This window comes from Monodelphis domestica, chromosome 1 (genome assembly GCF_027887165.1).
Source record: "Monodelphis domestica isolate mMonDom1 chromosome 1, mMonDom1.pri, whole genome shotgun sequence".
In the NCBI taxonomy this organism is placed as follows: Eukaryota; Metazoa; Chordata; class Mammalia; order Didelphimorphia; family Didelphidae; genus Monodelphis; species Monodelphis domestica.
The window spans coordinates 83,665,168-83,687,565 of record NC_077227.1 but is presented as its reverse complement, the minus strand read 5'-3'; the positions used below and the strand labels follow the sequence as shown (position 1 = coordinate 83,687,565).

General features: G+C 37.0%; 1 protein-coding gene across 3 annotated transcripts in view; it reads left to right on the top strand.

The window, feature by feature from the left end:
• BTAF1 (B-TFIID TATA-box binding protein associated factor 1) overlaps nucleotides 1–3,076 on the top strand; it is a 118,524-nt gene extending 115,448 nt beyond the window's left edge. For all 3 annotated transcript variants that reach the window (XM_007478817.3, XM_007478816.3, XM_056802580.1), the window contains one exon: nucleotides 1,473–3,076. In XM_007478817.3, the coding sequence (XP_007478879.1) occupies nucleotides 1,473–1,619 (147 nt within the window). In that variant the 3' untranslated portion in view covers nucleotides 1,620–3,076. The remainder of the gene's footprint in view (nucleotides 1–1,472) is intronic.
• Nucleotides 3,077–22,398: the final 19,322 nt, after the last annotated feature.

Genomic DNA, 22,398 nt, shown 5'->3' with positions numbered 1-22,398 from the left:
TTACATAATCTGCCTCCCTATACCATTAAAGTCATCTATCAAAATATCCCAGAACTCCCCAGGCCTGCTGGGCCTGGTATAAACCTCCCTGTGGCTCAATTTTCCCATGTGTGTTGTATTCCCCCACTATAGTTCTTTCAGATCAGAGAGTGCTTTCTTTTTTTCTGTTTATACCCCAGCACTTAGCACAGTGCTTTGTACATAGAAAGCACTTTATAAATTCTTTTTCTTTCATTCATAATTTAGAGAAAGAAAAATGGTGTCATGTGTGACAGTGCTGTTCAACCATTTTTTCTGCAGTTTTGATGGGGGGGGGGAATAAATGGCCCACCAAATTTATAGATTTCATAAACCTAGAAGAGATAGCTTACATATTGCACAACAATTAGGGTGCAAAAAGATGTCAGTAGTCTAGAACAGCATACTGTTTCTAAAGCCCTACTCAGGTTCAGAAAACCACTTGCACAAGTACAAAATGAAGATGGTATTTCCATGCAGTAGCTCATATGAACAGAAGGTTGTGGCCAGTTGTGGACTACAAGTTCAAGTGGATCAGCAGTGCAATCTAGAGGTCAAAAAAGTGAGCTTTGATCTTAGGCTGCCTTGAGTGAGATATGGTACCCACGGGGGGGGGGGGCACATGTGGTGATCTCCCCATCCTTAGCTCTGCTCAGGCCTGTGTGGTGTTGCAGTAAGTATAAGTTTTAGGAAATAGATTAAGAAATAGATGGAGCATAACTGGAAACCATGCCATAAGAGGCCTGAATGAAAGAATTTCGGAATGTTTAGTCTAGAGAAGAGAAAACATTATGGATGTGATAAATGTCTTCCAGTATTTAAAAGTTGTCATTTAGAAGATTGATTTCACATATTCTGTGTGACATTTCTTTATAAATGTCTATTGAAATGCTTCTTTTTGCTTCCCAGTTCATTGAAGGATTATAGGATTTGCATAGGGAGAGGCATTCCAGATGATAAAACTAGGACCCCAGAATGAAAGTTATGGGGAGGCTGATTTCGGCTCAGTATAAGGAAAACTTTTCAAAAAGATAGAAAAAGCTGATTTGTAAGAAGTTTCTCCACCACTGAAAATATTTGAGGTACCCGAGGCTACCTATTAGAGAAGTTACTGGGGTGATTTCTTTATCTCGTTGGGGCATTGGACTAAAAATTGCCTCTTAAACTAATTTCCAGCTTTAAAATTCTACCCCAAAAGTCAGCAAACACAATTGAAACATTTCTAACTTTGAGTCACTAGAATTGTGATTTGTAGTATTCTGCAGCAGCAATTCTCTACCTGCCTGAAGTTAATATGAAATGTTGCCAGTACTGTCATCTAACACCGAGTTAAAGCATGTTCAAATAACAAACTAAAAAGAGGAAGCAATGAAGAAATGAAGCGTTAAAGAATAGTTTAATATAGTTGAAATATTGTCTTAGTTTCTAAAGTGATTTTCATTCTCTCTTTCAAGGATGGAAAAGTAGAAAAAGCAAATACCTCGACAACTTCTGGAAAAGCAAGTATGAAATCAGTCCTGGAGAACCTCAGTGATCTTTGGGATCAGGATCAATACGACACCGAGTACAGTCTCGACAATTTCATGCATTCTCTCAAATAACTGACAGTACTTGTTAAGGCAATTGCTGCTAGATTAATTACATTTCTGCTGATATTCAGCACATTTCAAAGCTTATGCTCATTGTGTAAATAGATTGGAAAAAGAATCAGCGTGATTCTGGAACTTGTTCCACAGGGGAGGGGGGGACAAGTGATTCTGTCTTAAAACTTTGCACTGTATTAAACTTAAATGTTAATGTGAAGTGGTTTGAATTTTATATACCGAGGAGACCCAGAGAGAGGGGGAGCCACACAGGGTTTACACACGCTACCAAATGGTGTTCTCATTGGGAATGAGCCCGCATGTCGTGGTGTACACCGTCACTTTGTACAGGAACATTTCCATGAGTACTTTAGGTTGTTCATGTACATTTTTTCCTTTTAAACGGAACTTGTTTTTATGATTTAAAAACGATAGAATTTTTCACTATCAGAAATTCAGATGAGCCATAATTTTAAGATAGTCATCATAATATCAGTCAATCTTAGAAGCCAGAACGAATGTTAGGAATTGAACTAGGTATCGGTATGCAAACCTTTGTATATTTAATGCAAATCTTTTTGACATCATTTTGTCGATTTTTTAAAGATATATTATGGGTTATTCTAAATACAGGTAATGGGCTTTTTAAGGCCACTTTTACATCCTGTTAAGAGGGTGTACTTTTTTAATTTATCTAAAGGCTAGAATATAGCCTGATTCAAAGAACATATGTACTCAATAGGTTTCAATCGTATATAAATATATATATATATAATATATTTTTTGTAACTAAAAGCTGTATACAAAAGTATACAAATAGGAGTTTTTCCAGAATTAGATTTTACACTGTTTAGAATTCCAAAAACCTATGCTGAAAAGACTGTTTACTGTACTAGTGCATGACTTGAGGAAAAAGTTTCCTTTTATATACATAGATATACATGAAGAGACATATCTATATACATAGAAATACCTATACTACACCCAGGGGTAGAATACAGGTGCTGAAATCATGGAGCTGTTGGGCAGTAATAACTGTTGGGAATGAGGAGGACGGACTGGCTGACCACCAGAGTTCCAAGATAGCCCAGTGGGGAGGGTGGAGTATATGTCTGTAGATATAGATGTGCATGTATATACATGTACACAGAGAGAGAAAGGGCGAGAGAGAGAGGGAGAAAGGTGTGCATGTCTGCGTAATACATATATGGAATAAGCGTGTATATATGTATAGAATTCCAGTTTGTCTGAGGTCCGTGGCTTGTCCTGCACTTGGCACCAACTTAAAGACCACCAGAGCCTCTGCTGTGTAAAATCACACGTGTTTTGTTTAATAACATAAAACGTTAGCCTGTTTGACAGCATTTAGATGGGGACATTTGTCACATTTCAGTAGCCGTTATGGCTACATTGTAACATTAAATTTAGCATTCCATAAGAGAATAATAAAAATAAAATTGGAAATACAAAATAAATATGTGTGCAGTTGTGTATTCATCAAAAGGTTAGAGCTGAAGTTTTGCTTTGAACCATGTTTTTATGTTATTAATTCAAGTACATTGTTTATAAAAATTCATTTTCTTGTGGCTTGGGAATCTTCTATTTCCTGAGAAGCGCATTGTGGTATAGCAGAAAGAGCCATGTGCTTGGAGTCCACGCACTGGGGTTCAAGCTTTGCCTCACACATATACTGCTGGTGTATCTCGGCAAGTTACACAAACTTTCCGGGTTTTCTTATCTGTAATAATGTAGATAATAATACTTGTGCTATCTACCTCATGGGGTCATTTTGGGAGAAAGCTTCCATTACGAGTCTCGGTCTCACATAAATAGGAATTATTTATCATCTTTTGGTCACTCGTACATGCCACAGATTAAAGGAGGAACTAAAAGATCAAATGTGTGAATTTGCATACTGGAAATGCGCTTAGTTGCCCGTGAGTATGCTCGAGAATATCAGGTCTTATTTATGAAATTTTGAGTTTTTTGTTCGTCTAGTTTTTGAACTTTGAGTTTATCACATAGTAGCATGCATCCTTTGCAATTACTGAAGCATAAAAAAGCTTCATTTTATTTTCAGGCAAAAGGAAGACGACCCAACATTTTTCAAACATAAGATGGAATAGAGCATTTGTTTTTTCCTTATATAAAACCTCTGTTTCTGACAAAACCGGGAAAACAGTGTATCTAAAGCATGCCTTAAGTTGTAAATCATGGAAAACAACTCGGAGCAACAATGTGCTTTGTCTGGTACGGGCCTCAGTTTCTTCCACCTGTAAAGACAAAGAGGTTGAATTTAATGACATCTAATGCCTCCCTCATTTCTAAAACTTAGGATCATACTCTAAAGAAGGAGAGACTAAAGGCTATCCATACCTGATTAGGAATCCCTTCCATGTCCCTAATCAATACTCATTGAGCCTGCCCTTTGAGGTGCCTGGTGAGGGGAAAACCTCCTCAAATGAGGACAAAGTTTTCCTCCTCATATAGGACCTGGCTGCAACTTTCATCTGTTGCTCATAGTTCTGCGGGGTCCAGAACTTGTCCCATCCCTTCTCCACCAAGTAGCCCTGCAAGTAAAATTGGAAGATTGTCGAGATCAAAAGCCCAAACCCCACCCCACCCCTTTTCTTTAAGCAGATGAGAAAACTGAGGCCAAGAGAGGTGATGTGGCTTGTCCATAGCCATTTGGGCAGTAAGTAGCAGAGCTGGGATTTAAACCCAGCTCCAAATTCAGTATATTCTAGCAAAGGGCCAAACACCTGGTAAGGGCGTAACAAAATGTTGACTAACTACAGGAAGGAGGGAATGTAGTAAGAAGGAAAAAATACTAAACCAGAGTCAGAAAAGAGTGTAGATGTTTGATGTTTATCAGCTATTTAACACCAGGCACAGAACCACCTCATCTCCGACCCTTAATCTTCCTCAGATAATATTTTATCATCTCTCTCACAGAGTTCCTGTGAAGTGCAAACGAGATGTATTTGAGGCTCTTTGTGAACCACAAAACAATATAATTGAGAAAAAATGATCTATTATCATACCCTACTGTTTCTTCATAACCAGAACCAAATCCTACGTGCGGGAATTTTGTCATAATAAGGCCCCAAAATAGCGATGGGCTATAAAATGTGCCACCACCTTTGTCCAGAGGAACACGTATTTATATCCCCAGATGCCCCATGGCTATTTGGGTCCTGCAGCACAGTAAGAGACAAATCAATTGTTTCCTTTCCAAGAGGGACCCTTTCCAAGGTGCATATCAATACTCTCAGGTTACAGGGTCCAGGTAAAATTTGGCTAACAAATCCAGTAAAAGTATGTTATAATTGCTGCCTTTCTGCATCTATTTATGAATGTTTGTGGCAGATGTTCAGTTTTTGTAAATGTACCATTATCCTAAGAAACAAATACATCAATATTCCCATGCAATACTTGAAAGAATAGTCTCTTAAAATTACTGTCTCACATTTCTCTACATTTGAGTAAATTTTTCGTTTTAAATAGTTACTATGCCATTTGCTGTACATTATTTACTACTGATATTGTGTTATCTATGGTGCCTTTAATCATAATGTAGCTTCCCTATTTGTCACTCTTCACAGTATCATTTTTGCTATTGTCTTATCTGAAATCATGATTGCAACTCCTTTGGATTCAGATGAAGTATGATAATAAATATTGTTTCAGCCCCTCACCTTAAATCTGTTTCCCTGTTTTTTAAGTGTGTTTCTTGTATGTAAAAAATTGTTGGGTTCTGTTTTCTCTAATCCGTTCTGTAATTTTTTCCACAGTGGGGGTGCTAATTCCATTAACATTCAGTTTTATAATGTTTATTTTTCCTTCCATCAAATACTCTTATATTGCCTTAATTTTAAAAAAATCATTCAAGTACTATATAGCTCATTCTGCTTAAAACAATCCACCCCCAGTTTCTGCTCTTACCCACACCATCTCCTTTTTCCCCCTACTCTGATCCTCCCCTCCTCCTCTGACTCAAATCTCTAGATTCTTTTTTTGCTATTGTAATTTTTTACCATCTTTCCCTTGTTTAGCACAGATAAAAGTATAGTTTAGGAGATTTAAACATTCACACACACACACACACACACCCATTGGATCTTTGCATTTCCAGATTCTAAGCTCCTCGCTCTCCCCCAGCATTCCCCCCATCCATAGAATTAGTTGCTCATATTTTTAATCTTTGTTCCCTCAATAAGGTGGAAGTTCTATTTTTTTTAATAGTACATGAACATTGATAGCACTCATTTAGTGATTTATATTTGCTTTTTGTAAGTATTTTGTATTTTCTTTTATATGTATCATATCTTTCTAGTAGAATGTATGTTCTTTGGCATTAAAGATTTTGTTTTTGCCTTTATATCCCCAGCATATAGAACATCCATAGTAATTATTTAATAAATATTTATTGAATTGGCTTATTACCATTTGGACTTGTTTACCTTGTTCAGTTTCTCTTGGTCAATGAGTATGTTAAAATATCTATGCAACTGTATTTCTCAGGAGGAATCACTCAAAGTCTATGTTCCTGCTAAAAAAGTATTTTGTCTCCCCAAGGAATGTGCTAGGTTTCATATGGTATTATTTTGTAGGGCAACCCAGTTTCCTTTGCTTTTTGCTAAGTCAGATTCCAGCCTTTTATTTCTTATCATAGATTAATAATCCAGAGAATTTTAAGTTGGTGCTTCTTAAAATGTTAAATGATGTTTGGATGCTTGTGTTGTTTGTTTTGGTTCTTGGAAACTTCCTTTCTGAGTGAATTAAAGTAGGATTCTTTTTTGCCTGTGTAGGTTAGATCCAGTTTGCCCAGCAGTTTTGCCTCAAAGTTTTTCTTTGTATCAAACCTCAGTTTATTAGCTTCATAAAAAATTCCACCTATTATTCCTGCTTATACCCTTTGGGACCAAGCAGGGCAAGTCTAGTATTTTTTTCAATTTTATAGCCCTTCAAATATTTGGAGATAGTTAACATATTGCTTCAGTCTAAACATCCCAGATTCCTCTACGTGATCTTTCATATAACATTATCTAGAGGTTTTCCACCATGTTGGTTGATGACTTAACCAAAATATTCACTTAAAGTACCAAACTCCAGATATGCCTTTAGTACTCTAGTACTCATTTCCCTAGACCAAGACTAAGACCATTAACTAACATACTAGCAAGCCCTTCCAACTTCATACATTTTCAAATTTGACAAAAATAACATTTGATGTGTTTTCATCCAAGTCACTGATAAAATGTCCATGGGCACTCCATCCCCTCATATGATTATCCATGATCCTGGTAAAAAACCACTTTCATATCCACTTGATTTTGGCCTCCTCCAGCTCACACTTCTCAATCTGTGTAATATAAGACATTTTACTCAATGATTTCAGATCTAGGTATCTTGCATTTTTCCTCTGTCTACTAGTCAACTATCAAAATTGAAAGTTAATTTAGCCAGGCATAATTTCTTATTAATAAAGCCATTTTGCCTCTTAGTTTTCCCAGTTTACTTTTCCAAATCTTTACAAATCATCCCTTTAAAAATTAATATTTCTGGGGGCAGCTGGGTAGTTCAATGGATTGAGAGCCAGGCCTAGAGATGGGAGGTCCTAGGTTCAAATCTGACCTCAGACACTTCCCAGCTGGGTGACCCTGGGCAAGTCACTTGACCCCCATTGCCTAGCCCTTACCACTCTTCTGCCTTGGAGCCAATACACAGTATTGACTCCAAGACAGAAGGTAAGGGTTTATTATAAAAAAAAAATTAATATTTCTGTCAGCACTCAAAACCAAGTTCCCCTCGTTCATCAAATGCAAAGGTGGCCACTTTTTGAAAACTAGGACAATTCCTCCATTCCTATACCATTTGACTTGTACTCTTGAGTCTTCGATTCCCAAGGCAGCTCCACCATTACACCTGTCTTTGGGGAGATGGGGGGAGGGTGGGGAACAGAGGTGTTTCTATTTATGACCCTGGAATGTGGTGTATACAAGCGTGAGAACTTGAAGTTGTTTGTGACAACTAACCTTACTTATCTTTAGTCCCCATTCCCCGTTAACCACTTTTGTCCCATTCTTTGAAGATCTTCTCCCTTGCTGGAGAAAATACAAAATAAGAGTTTAATTCTACTTTTTCTTCTATCATCCCATCTACCCATGCCAATATTCTGTTCCTTTTCTGATCTTCCTCTTACCCCCCACATTTTTTACATTTTTTCTATGTCTTTTATTTTACACTTAACATTTGTCACCATCTTAAACCTCTTGTGAGCTTTAGCATATTGGACACCATGTATTTAAAGTCAAAATTTGGACTAGAAGAGCCTTGGGCATCCATTCGTTACGACTTCTTTAGATGGGCTCCATTTGCTCCCACACTGGAATTGTTTCTCTTTGCTTCCTCTAATTTCTTTCCATCCTGATGATCCGGACTTGTGATTTCATTGGTGGTGGGAATTCCCAAAGCAGAAACGACTTTTGCAGATCAGCAGCTGTTTTGCAATGTACGATGTCAGAGACTTTGGAGACAAATGCGCACCAAGAATCACAACCGGTGTGTGTCAGGGAGTGCATCGACTTCAGCTTCTTCCCCTTTCAAGACCAGCTCTTGAACCACCTTGCAAATGTCCTATCCCTTTGCAGTCAGGGGATCTTACCTATTTGATTTTTTAACTTTTTTTTTGGTCTCTGATCTCACTTTGAGACTTGTTCTCCCAAATCTATGCTGAATGTCAGTCTCTGCCATTTTCTCTCTCCTTTTTGGCATGAAGGCAAGCCAAGGTTTTATAAGCCACACTGGTCTTGTTCTATTTTTGAATTTTGCCAAGTGGCAATCACGGAACAGAAGTACAAACATTTTCCCCAAAACCTAGGGCTACGGGTTCCTGGGGAGAGCAGGCTCTGATTTAATGAAGTTTATCTGTAACATTGCTCTGTACAGGTTCATATACGAATGGGACCTTGAAAGAGTCCACATCTCAGCTACTCATGAGCTGGCTCTCAAAGGTCATTCCTTGGATCTGTGCCTTTGGGGCAGAGACGGGGCAGAGACTTGGCAGATAAGCCTGAGAAATGTTCCTGTCACAATGACCCTTCCCAAATCTCCTACCTGTTTCCTCTTCCTGTTCTAGAGGTCTAGAGTATAATTCCACAAAAATACCAGGTGATCTACACTATGATTTATCCCTTTAGTCCCTAGATTTTCTCTTATAAACAAATCTTTTTGATATCCATCATTACCTACCCCCTCTTTAAATCTATTCTTTTCCTTTTTAACAAAGACATCATCGACAGTTCATTGTTCAGTCAACAAACATTCGTGAAATATCCATGTGTCTGTCCAGTTGCTTATGAATGCCAATTCAAAAAGTGAAATCTTGATTTCCAAGAAGCTGTCCATTATTAGGGAGCCAGCATGTTCTTATTTACATATACATAGAATCAACACAGAATAAACAAGGATTTCAATCAATGAGTCCAAAATAAATATAAGTAAGATAGGTTAAGAGAGTTCTAGCAGTTGGGACCAGAAGATGCTTCTTGTAGAAAAGATGGTCCCCAAGTTGTGTTTTGAAGGGACTAAGGAATTCAGGAGTAAGAAGGGGGGAAAGGTAGGAGGTGGTCGAGAGATAGAGAGAAGAACAATTTGGTGCTCCTCCATAATGGGCAGATAAACAGTAATAATAATTGCTAACATTTATAAAATGCTCATCACGGACCAAACATTGCGTTAAGCACTTTACAATTAAGAACCTCATTTGATCCCTCACAATAACCTTAGAAGGCATGTGCTACTGTTCCCATTTTACAGTTGGAGACACCAAGGTAGGCAGAGGTTAAGTGACTTGCCCAGAGTCCCACTGCTAGTAAGTATCTGAGGCCAAATTTGAACTCAAGTCTTCTAGACTCCTGATTCAGCTGGAATCCACTGGGTCACTGTTTTTTTTTGTTTTTGTTTGTTTTTTTTTTAATGTAACTGAATTTCAATATAATTGATTTACTTTGTAACTCTAGGTATTTTATTTTATATATTTAAAAACATTATTCTGATAGAGGGTCCAGGGGCTTTACTAGACTTCTCAGGGGGTCCATCACACAAAAGTTAGGACGGGGCACAGCATGCTTAACAGAATTATGTGAAAATGCCCTCTCTGACAGAAAGGTATTTATAGCCAGAGAGACATCTGGCTGTGGCTTTAAAACTTTGCTCATGCTCTAGGAAAGCCAGATAGAAAACAAAAGGGAGAAAATCAGCCAGGTTTCTCAAGTCAGTTGAAAACTGTTGACAGGAAATAGGTTCCAGTCTTCTATCTTAAATGATCAAAACTCCATTTCTGTTGGGTAAATATTAATCTTTTTTTTTTTTGAGACTACTTTAGGAACTATTTTTTTTGAAAACTTTTATTTAATTAATTTAGAATTTTTTATGCTTACAAGATTTATGTTCTTTCTAAATATTAATCTTAATCAGGCTCACACTTCAGGACAAGAATTTCATCTAGAATTGGGTTAGAGAAAATCACCATTTTACGTTTAAGAAAAAATGGTAGGTGAGGAGAAAGATATCATTAGAGAAACGTGTGACTGGGGAAAAAATTGGCAAGAGAAGGGGGCACGGAGAGCCCATGTACACCAATAGTATTGATGCAAGGTTAATAGAACTAGAGAAAGGCTATCCTGTGGACCCTCTGTGGAGGATATATGGGAGATTGTGGACAGAGGAGTGCTGTGGGGTGGTCCTGCCTCCCATAGGGGATGGGGTCTTGGAGGTGGGACGATGTCAGCGGAATGATGAATGGGACACAGTTTTGTATTCAGCCCATAGCACAGGTTTCACAGGAAAAACTGCTCCACTTTGACTGAGGCTTGTGTTTATTTTATACCCTCATGGTCACATATCTACTTGGCACACAATTTCATTCTCAACATACATGTTTCCATAGTTCCTAACAATAGAGACGAAGCCTAAGGAGATAGTCAACAAAACATTGTTGCTAAGTGCGGGATCAGAGGGTAGAATCAACATGGCCCAGATTTAGGTTGGGGAATTCTAAGCACAGATTTGCCAGAAGTTTTTATGTCTAGAAAAGAGGGTTCTATCTAAGTGGGCACATAAGAATCCTTAGGTTTAACTTTGTAGGTGGGATCTCCTGGTGATAATCTGGGGGGAACAGAGAGGGACATCTGTATTAATCCTGCAAGCATGTTGCTCTCATCTATTTTTCCTGGGGAATAATCATAGAAATTCCCATAATAAGGGGACGTTAATAAGGAAAGTCACTGGGGGGGGGGGGTTCAGTGGCTGATTCCATTCTTCCTAGCAGCCACTTTGTGACCTCCTGGTTTCCACAAGTGACTGTGTCAAAACATCTTGACTTGATGGCTCCCAGCAGAGGAGAGATTGCAAACTGGAGGGAAAAACCAGACCATCCAGAGCATAGTTCCATTGGTGTTCTGAGAAGCATTTTAATAGTCTTACTTTTTCATCATTTGTAATTTTAAAGAATGGGAGTTCACACACTTCCAGATCTCCATCAGGGGCTTTCCAACCACTCCTGACCTGGGAGAATGAAGGACCTCTTGGGAGGCTTCAAAAAATCATCATCACCATCTAGTGGTGAAATAACCAATTATATCAACTCTGAAGAAGTCTGGTTTCTACTCGTACCATTAAAAAAAAAAAGCACTTGCACATAAATTATCTCATAACAACCTTGGGGTAGATAGAGAACTCTACTATCCTTATCTCCATGTTATAGATAAGGAAAGAGAAACTAGATGTCTCACCCACAGTCACACAACCAATATATGGCGAAACCTGATCCTTGAACCCAAGTCTCCTTACTTTCAGGTCCCATAATCATGACATCCCACTCTTTTGCTTCCCTTACTTGTCCAAGGGTAGCTCTTTCTTTGCACATATTCAAAATTCTGCAAGATCAAGATTTCACACCTCCTAAATATGTTCTGAGATTCTAATTCCCATCCCAGCTTCTCTATTGGAATAAAAATAAGAGAAACTTCCTGGATGGTCTCAAATGCAAGCAGAGCTACCTCACCAGTTATAGTATTGTTCCAAAAATGGGTCCTAAACTGAATTCAGATTATTAGGACAATGTGTAGTAGAAAAGTTCAAGGATGATGCTCTTCCCATTCTGACACATCCTACAGTTAGCATGATTTGTGCTAGAGTGGTGTATAGCTGGCTCATGGTGTTGCGTCTGAAAAATTGGAATCCTGGGAAAGAAGGTTTGTTTTGTCTTGAACAGTATCATAAAAGGAGAAACTGAGTGGAGATCCTACAACAGAGGGGACCTCCCGGTTTTGCCCATCCTCTGTATCCCACCTTCCTGTCTTTGCACAGGCTGATCCTCAGGTCTGAAATCCACTCCTTCCTCACTTCTTAAAATCCTTAAAGGCTCCTTTAAAGAGTCAACTTGGGTGCCATTTTTCCTGATGCCCTTCTTTGGCAATCCCTTCTGTGCCAATCAGGTATCCATCAATTGAGTTATGGTTTAACAAATTATGACATAGCGATGTAATGGAATATAATAGAGCCAACATTTATATGGCACTTTGGAGTTTGTCAAGAACTTCACCTGTGTTATCTCATGTCGGTCCTGTAAGGCAGATGTTATTGTGAGTCTAAATCAGGATTTGAATTCGGTTCTTCCTTTCTCTGAGCCCAGAGCCCTGTCTACACCACCTAGCCACCTATAGTAATGGTAAGAAATTACAAAAGTTTCTGAGAAGCTTGAAATGATTTACATGAAAGTATAATAGCTAGCATTTATGTAGAACTTTAAGATTTGCAGAGACATTCATGAATATCTCATTTCATCCTCACAACAGGCCTGGGAATTGGATACTAATATTATCTCCGTTTTATAGATGAGCCCAGGGTCTCACAGCCATCTGAAATGGAATTTGAACTCGGGTATTCCTGACTCCCAAGTCCAGCACTCTGACCCAACCCTTATCCCACCTAAAATAAAACACCTTTGAAAAAGTTGAACTTTCTGATTAATAATCTGACTAACTGTGATGCCTGAAGACTGATGAGAAAACAGTCTAGTAAGTAAGCTCTTGACATAGAAATGATGGACTCAAGCTACAGAATAAGACAAATATTTTCTAAAACAGCCAAGGTGGGAATTTTCTTTTCTTGATTATACAGATGCATGTTAGTTTTTAGGTATATATTGATATTACAGCAAGAATATATATATATTAACTTCTATTACTGCAGAAAATAATATTAATTATATGTACCTTTAGTATAAAAAATGAGAAAAAATCAAATATTCTAATCAAAAGAAAAGCAATAATAAAATTAAAGAAAAATTAGTAATTCAATGTGTTCTCAAAAAACAGCATCCATTTGTCTATGGATTATTATCTCCAATGCATGCGATAGGTTACAGTCAATCAGTCTCAGTAGAAGATGCTTTCTTCACATGTGAGCAATGAATCCAAGAGTCCCTTTCTCCAACCTTTATAGATGTTGGAGTAGTTAACAATATTTGGAATGGTCCTTCCCATGAAGGTTGAGTTGCTCCAGTTCGCTTGAAATTCTTAATATAAACTTTATCTCCTTGATTCAGGTCATGCAGAGAAAAGTCTAATGGTCCGGCTTGAACTGCAGCTCCGGATTCATGAAGTTCACGTAGTTTGTGCTGTAACTCCTGTATATAGGAAGCAATAGTAGTATCTCCCCCTAATAGCGATGTATAAGCCGGGGAGAAAGGCTTAGCCTGTATAGGCGGATGTCCAAAAAGCATCTCAAATGGTGATATGTGTAAGTCTCCTCTAGGCTTGCTTCTAAGATAAAATAGGGCCAGAGGGAGAATTTCAGGCCATTTTAAATGGGTGTCAGTGCATAATTTTCCAATCATAGTTTTAAGTTCTTTGTTCATCCTTTCCTACTATTTGGAGTGGAGACAAAACTGAAAAAGGTTAATTAATATCAACAAAATCAATACAATCTAAGAAGAATCACCTTCATTATATTTGGGAAGTTCCTTGGGCACCCTCCTGAAGGGCACCTCTCTGAGGGTCATTAGCACCTCGAGTATTTTTTGGATGAGCACCATTTCTCATATATTCTTGTTGGTCATTATAATTTTCTTCATTTTGAGCATTGTCATTATTTTCCCAATTCCTATTTCTATAATTTTGGTTTCTAAAGTTCTTATTTCTATATTCATTATAGTTATTTCCATAGTCATTATTATAATTTCTAGAATTTCTAAAATTCTGGTTTCTATGACCATTATCATCATTTCTATAGTTGTTATTTCTAAAATTGTTATTAAACTGTGTATTCCTTCCAATCATCTTAAGAAAGGTTCTACATTCCATCATTTTGTGGCCCTTCTTCTCACAGAAGTGGCAAGTTACTGATTTATTTGTGAATTCCCACAAAGGGGCTATAGTCTCTCCTTTATTTTTCAATTGTCTCTTTAACATTTCAATTTCTTTCTTTAGATTTTTCACTGATGTATCGTCTTCCTCGGGTCTTTTTACACCACCTTTATAAACATAGGTTGCTACTCTCCTCAATTCTTCAAGGTCCATAGAGTCCCAATTAGGACAGCTAGTTTTAAAGTAATCTTTTACCACTGAACAACAATTCTTAACAAATTGCCTACGTATTTGTCTAATGTCTCTTTCTCTGGATAAATCAAGGTCTATATATGTATTTCCTACGTCAATAAGTCTGTCCATAAACTGGGAGGGTGTTTCATCAATATCTTGTCGGGTTCTTTCAAATTTTGACCATTTTTCAGGTCTATCAGAGCAAGTTCTCATGGCTGTCAATAATGCTTCTCTGGCCTGGTTTAGTTTTGTGTGATCTAGTTCAACATTGGGATCTTCAGTTGGCCAATAACTTCCTTTTTTACCCCGCTTTTTATTAGCCAGAGAGACGAGATTATTTTTCTCTCTCTTTGTTAATAATCCTTCTAATAAATTTTCAACATCCAACCAAGTGGGGTCAAAAGTTCTGAATATGTTCTCTAATATTTTTAAAATTAATATTGGTTCGTCCTCAAATGATGGCTTTCTTCCTTCAACTTTTTTAAATCCTCAGGGCTAAAAGGTGTTTGATGTCTTACAGATACCAAGTTTCCATTTTTATTAAAAGTGGGTACTTCCCTTAAAGGAAATAAACTTTCTAAATTATTTGGTACTCCTGTTTCTAGGCTTCTTGCTCCATTCTCAGTTGGGTAAGGAGGAGAAATAGAAGAGTTGGGCACACTTAGGGAGAGGGTTTGTTGTTGTCCCATAGTGCCAGAAAAATCAGAGGTAGGGTGTGAATTTAGGTTGGAATGTGAACTTAAAGTGGATTGTGTAAGGTGAGAAGGAGGAGCCAAGGAAGAAGTGTGAAAGGATACAGAGGTGTTAGAATTAGAGGAATCAGTAAGGTGTGAAGTGGAGGTATTAGGGTCAGAAGTGTGGGTGGGGTGTGTACTTAGAGTTGAGGGTGAGAGGTTGGAAGCATGGGTGGGGTGTGTACTTAGAGTTGAGGGTGTGAGTTCGGAAGCATTGGCAGGTTGTGAACTTAGAGTTGAGGTTGTAGGATTTTCTGAGGCCAAGGGGGCAGGGGAAGGGGTGTTTTGATTAAGTGCAGGGGGTTCTAAGGCCAAGTTGGCAGGAGGAGCTGTGTTCAGAGTTTCTGATAATGTTCTTAACTCTCTTTTAATACTTCTCATAAAAGTTATGATCTCCCCATGACGTTCCTCCATAAGCTCTTCTATAAGCTCCTGCCAAGTATTTAGTTCTACAATTTGTTGGATATTAGAGGGAGCAATTTGTTGGTTTGACTGAGAAATGAGTTCTTCAAGGAAATACAATATTATAATCACAATAATCAAAAACTCAAGGGAAAGTAGTATGTTGATTAAATTTTGCCATAAGTTCCATGGGATGAGCCCTTTCAGAGAGACAAGGAATTCTGTATTTATAAGATTGGTCATGGAGCTGATGAGCCAGCTGTTAAGTAAGTTGTAGACCAAGGCTTGTACTAAGAAAAGAACAAAGTATTTACTGAAACGCCAGTTGTTAACTAAGTTCTGAACTGTCTGTAACTCCATATTTCTAAAGTAAACACGTGGGAAGCAGGACAAGGTCAAAAGCTTTCCCAGGTTTTTCTCATCCTAATTTAGGCAGTTGCTAGCCAGGACCTTAGGGCCCTGTTGCTAAGATCTAAAACAGCTTAATTTAAGGAGAATCAAAAAGGTTTTTTACTCACCCGTTCTTGCAGCTGTATTTTTGAAGCCAAGTTAAAAAAGAAACCAAAACTGACTGATAGAGCAAGTAATAAAGAGAGAAAGGAAAGAGTTTTCACAAAAGATTTTTGAGGGTTTTCTCACCAATTTTGTGGTCAGCCATAAACTGTGGCATTTAAAAGAGTGGATGCCATAAACTGTAAGAGTTAAAGTGGTTGAAGATATAAATTGTGATAAATATAAGAGTGGGTGAGTAAATTGTGACTGCAGAAAATATGTTTTCACTACAGTGTCTTGTTTTAAATCAAATATAAGGTAGTCACCAGGGAAATATTCCCAATTATGAATATACCCAAGTCAACTGGGTTTTATAGAGAATTTAATTAATAATACAATGAGGAATTAAAGAAAGAGAGAAAGAGTAAGAAAGGAATAAGTATAAAGGGCCTTAAGCCAACATGGCCTAGACCTGAGTCTTAAGAGAGAGAGATCAATCAGTCTTTTATCACTCACCATAAGATCTGTTCAAGCGAAGATTCAGGGGACAGAGTCTCCCCAGAGGGAGTTCCAGCCAGAGTCAGCCTCCCTTGAGAGACCTCCTTAGAGATTGTCCTTCTCTCAACAACCTCCTTAGAGGCTGTCTCTCAAGAGACTGTGTATCTCTTTCAACAGCCTGTCCTTTTCTTATACAGGGGGTTTTCTCCTATGTCACCTCCCCTAAGTTCTTCCATCTACCAATCACAGTAGATGTTTTCCAAAGGACAGCCCATTCTGAAATCACACCTGAGTAGACTAATCCTTTTAGTAATCCACACCTGAGTAGGCTAGAATCTCTAAGTTTTTTACTCTTTGCTCCTTGTAAGTTCACAAGTTGCCTGACCTTTATAGGTACTTAGCACCCCTTTGTATTAATTCTAAAAATAGGCATGGCTTAAGTATGGGTTTAAGTATTTTTCATTGTTTAGCAAGGAGTTTTCTCCCCTAAAGCAGTCTTAAGTATGGGTGGAATAGAGGTCTTCACATTTCTGATCTAAGTAGAGTTCTCACATTTTAGATCTAAGTAGCTTCACTGTTTAAAATAGGGAATAGTCCCAATAGGGAATTGCTCCAATGAAAAATTCCCCAATGGGGAATTTTTTTTAACATTCACAAGTCTGAGAAATTTCAAGATTCACAGTGGCAAATTTGAGTTTAGGTCTTCTTGACTTAGCCCAGTGCTTTATCCACTACCTGCCCCATCCAAATATAGAAAAGTTCTAATTGTTAGAAGTTTTCCCTTAGATCAAACTGAAATGTCTCTTTGCCTATTTAATCTACTTGATGAAAGAAAAAAATAATACCTAGCTCTTTGGTATTGATCAAATTATAAAATATTAAATGCTCTATAAACCTTCCAGTGCTCTATAAATGCTAGCTTTTCTTATGAAAAGCAATACTCTGAAAAATATTATAGAAATTTGCTATTTGTACTTATTCCAATTGTATGCCTCATTTAGGACATGGAATTCTCTTGACTGAAATATTTCTTAAAATATCCTAAATATCTAGAATGCATTTATTTTATCCAAAGGATCATAATTTTCCTGAGGAATGTATAATATGGTCTTTTGAATAGGCATAATGGGATAATTAGTCAGGATATCTGGGTTCTAGTTCTATCTCTATCACACTACCTCTCTCTTTTAAAAAAATCATTCATAGCTTTTGTTTTTATCTGATCTTTATCTCCTATTATAGCTTTCTCTTCTCCATCTAGAGATCCATCTCTTATAATAGAAGTTCTCAAAGAGTTAGAAAAGGAACTTCTTATGAAAGAAGTTCTCAATGTTCTCCCTGGTACACCAGCAAGTCATGTTTGGGTCAGGGTGCTGCTGGGAAATCTTGGATGCTATTGACATCTCAGATAAAAGAACATTTATAAAGAATTTTTGTCTAATATACATTTATTACTCAACAAATGTATCAGTGGACTTTTTGATAGAGAAATAAAAAATGAATACAATACACACACACAATCTCAAAACACATCAGACCTTGAACTCATAAAGAATTGATGAAAAAGGCTGTTTTTATTGAAGGGAAACAGTATAGGAGCAAATCTCCCCAGTCTTAATTGAGGTGTAATGCTCAGTGTGCCATGATTCCTCAGTCAGAAATACTCTGTGCTATGACCCAAAAGAGTTTGAGGATAACTGGGTCACAAAGAATAAAAAAGAGGAGGGAAGAAGGAGCCAAGCAAAATTAAATAATACATCAGCGGATATCATTTATTTTCTTTCTTGCCTTTTTTTCAAGATAGACTTTTATTCATGACTTTCGTTTTTTCACATCGATTACACTTCCTATGTCATCCTGCCTGGTACTACCTCCTCCTCCCAGAGAGCCATCCCTTATAAATAAAATGTAAAATTGTGGATTTTTTTTAGAGTAACTTGTCCAAGCCTCCCATTTCTTTTTTTTTTCCCATTTGAATTAATTTATTTAGTCAATTTAGAACACTATCCCTTGTTACAATTGTTACTATCCCTTGGTTACAATAATCACATTATTTCCCTCCCTCTCCTCCACCCACTCTTCCCACAACCAAGGTGCAATTTTACTGGGAATTATTTGTGTCCTTGATCAGAACCTATTTCCATGTTGTTGTTTACACTAAGATGTTCATTTCCAGTCTACATCCCCAACCATATCCCTTTGATCCATCATTCAAGCAGTTGTTTTTCTTCGGTGTTTTTACTCCCACTGTGTTTCATCTGGATATGGATAATGGTTTTCCTCGTAGGTTCCTCCAAGTTGTTCAGGGTCACTGCATTGCCACTAATGGAGAAGTTCATTACATTCAATTGTACCACAGTGTATCAGTCTCTGTGTACAATGTTCTCCTGGTTCTGCTCCTCTCACTGTCCATCAATTCCTGGAGGTTGTTCCAGTCCCCATGGAATTCCTCCACTTTATTATTCTTTTGAGCACAATAGTATTCCTTCACCAACATATACCACAATTTGTTCAGCCATTCCCCAATTGAAGGGCATCCCCTCATTTTCCAATTTTTTGCCACCACAAAGAGCGCAGCTATGAATATTTTTGTACATGTCTTTTTCCTTATCTCTTTGGGATATAAACCCAGCAGTGCTTTGGCTGGATCAAAGGGCAGACAGTCTTTTAGCACTCTTTGGGCATAGTTCCAAATTGCCCTCCAGAATGGTTGGATTAATTCACCACTCCACCAACAATGCATTAATGTCCCAACTTTGCCACATCCCCTCCAGCATTCATTACTTTCCTTTGCTGTCATGTTAGCCAATTTTCTAGGTGTGAGGTGCTACCTCAGAGGTGTTTTGATTTGCATTTCTCTGATTATAAGAGATTTAGAACACTTTTTCATGTGCTTATTAATAGTTTTGATTTCTTTAACCAAAAATTGCCTATTCATGTCCTTTGCCCATTTATCAATTGGAGAATGGCTTGATTTTTAGTACAACTGGTTTAGTTCTTTATAAATTTGAGTAATTAGACCTTTGTCAGAGGTTTTTGTAATGAAGATTGTTTCCCAATTTGTTGCTTCCCTTCTACTTTTGGATGCATTCGTTTTGTTTGTACAAAATCTTTTTAATTTGATGTAATCAAAATTATTGATTTTACATTTTGTGATTTTTTCTAGCTCTTGCTTGATTTTAAAGTCTTTCCTTTCCCAAAGATCTGACAAGTATACTATTCTGTGTTTTCCTAATTTGCTTATAGTTTCCTTCTTTATATTCAGGTCATTGACCCATTCTGAATTTATCTTGGTGTAGGGTGTGAGATGTTGATCCAAACCTAATCTCTCCCATACTGTCTTCCAATTTTCCCAGCAGTTTTTATCAAATAGAGGGTTTTGGTCCCCAAAACTGGGATCTTTGGGTTTATCATAGACTGTCTTGCTGAAGCCATTTATCCCAAGTCTATTCCACTGATCGTCCTTTCTTATTCTTAGCCAATATTAAATTGTTTTGATAACCACGGCTTTATAGTATAGTTTGAGATCTGGGACTGCAAGTCCTCCTTCCTTTGCATTTCCCCCCCATAATTTCCCTGGATATCCTTGATCCTTTATTCTTCCAAATGAACTTTGTTATCGTTTTCTCTAATTCAGTAAAATAGTTTTTTGGTAGTTCAATGGGTATGGCACTAAATAAGTAAATTAATTTGGGTAGGATTGTCCTTTTTATTAAGTTAGCTTGTCCCACCCACGAGCAATCAATGTTTTTTCAATTGTTTAGATCTAGTTTTGTGTGGAGAGTGTTTTGTAGTTGTGTTCATATAGTTTCTGTGTTTGTCTCAGCAGATAGATTCCTAAGTATTTTATATTGTCTAGGGTGATTTTAAATGGAATTTCTCTTTCTAATTCTTGCTGATGAGATGTGTTGGAGATATATAGAAATGCTGATGACTTATGCAGGTTTATTTTGTATCCTGCAACTTTGCTAAAATTGTTGATTGTTTCAACTAGCTTTTTGGTTGATTCTCTAGGATTCTTTAAGTAAACCATCATATCATCCACAAAGAGTGATAGCTTGGTCTCCTCATTGCCAAATTTAATACCTTCAATTTCTTTTTCTTCTCTAATTGCTACTGTTAGTGTTTCTAGTACAATGTTAAATAATAGAGGTGATAATGGGCATCCTTGTTTTACTCCTGATCTTATTGGGAAGGATTCTAGTTTATCCCCATTGCAGATGGTGTTTGCTTATGGTTTTAGATAGATATTGTTTATTATTTTTAGGAAAGGCCCTTCTATTCCTATATTTTCTAGTGTTTTCAATAGGAATGGGTGTTGTATTTTATCAAAGGCTTTTTCTGCATCTATTGAGATGATCATGTGATTTTTGTCAGTCTGCTTGTTAATATGGTCAATTATGTGGATGGTTTTCCTAATATTGAACCATCCTTGCATTCCTGGTATGAATCCTGCCTGGTCATAGTGAATAACCCTTGTGGTGACTTGCTGGAGTCTTTTTGCCAGTATCCTATTTAAGATTTTTGCATCTATATTCATTAAGGAGATTGGTCTATAGTTTTCTTTCTCTCTTTTTGACCTGCCTGGCTTTGGGATCAGTACCATGTTTGTGTTGTAAAATGAATTTGGTAGAACTTCTTTGCCTATTCTTTCAAATAGTTTGTATAATACTGGGATTAGTTGTTCTTTGAATGTTTGATGGAATTCATTTGTGAATCCATCTGGTTCTGGGGATTTTTTCTTAGAGAGTTCTTTGATGGCTTGTTCAATTTCTTTTTCTGATATGGGGTTGTTTAGGTTATTTATTTCTTCCTCTTTTAGTCTAGGCAATTTATATTTTTTGTAAGTATTCATCCATATCACCTAGATTGCCATATTTGTTGCCATATAATTGGGCATAGTAGTTTTTAATGATTGCCTTAATTTTCTCTTTATTAGAGGTGAGGTCTCCCTTTTCATCTTGGATACTGTCAGTTTGGTTTTTTTCTTTCCTTTTTTAAATTAGACTGACTAGTACTTTGTCTATTTTATTTGTCTTTTTCAAAGTACCAGTTTCTAGAATTATTTGTTAAATCAATAGTTGACTTTCAATTTTATTAATTTCTCCTTTGATTTTTAGGATCTCTAATTTAGTCTTCATCTGAGGATTTTTAATTTGTTCGCTTTCTAGTTTTTTAATTTCCATGCCCAATTCATTGACCTCTGCCCTTCTTAATTTGTTAATATATGAACTCAAGGATATAAATTTACCCCCCCCCCCAGTACTGCTTTGGCTGCATCCCATAGGTTTTGAAAGGATGTCTCATCATTGTCATTTTCTTCAATGAAGTTATTGTTTCTATGATTTGTTCTTTAACTGGTTTTGGAGAATCGTATTGTTTAATTTCCAATTAATTTTTGATTTACCTCTCCATGTACCCTTACTAATTATTATTTTCATTGCATTATGATCTGGGAAGGTTGCATTTATTATTTCTACTCTTTTGCACTTGTTTGCAATGTTTTTATGCCCTAATACATGGTCAATTTTTGTGAATGTACCATGTGCTGCTGAAAAGAAGGTATATTCCTTTTTGTCCCTATTTATTTTTCTCCACATGTCTATTAACTCTAATTTTTCTAAGATTTCATTCACTTCTCTTACCTCTTTCTTATTTTTTGGTTTGATTTATCTAGTTCGGATAGAGGAAGGTTCAGTTCTCCCACTAGTATAGTTTTTCTATTTACTTCATCCTTGAGCTCCACTAGTTTCTCCTTTAGAAATCTGTATGCTATGCCATTTGGTGCATACATGTTGAGTACAGATATTTCCTCATTGTCTATACTACTTTTTATCAGGATGTAATTACCTTCCCTATCTCTTTTGACTAGATTTATGTTTACTTTGGCTTTGTCAGATATCATGATTGTGACTCCTGCCTTCTTTTTATCAGTTGATGCCCAATAGATTTGGCTCCATCTTCTTACTTTCACCCTATGCATTTCTACCTTCCTCATGTGTGTTTCTTATAGACAGCATATGGTAGGGTTTTGGATTCTAATCTGCTCTGCTATTTGCTTGC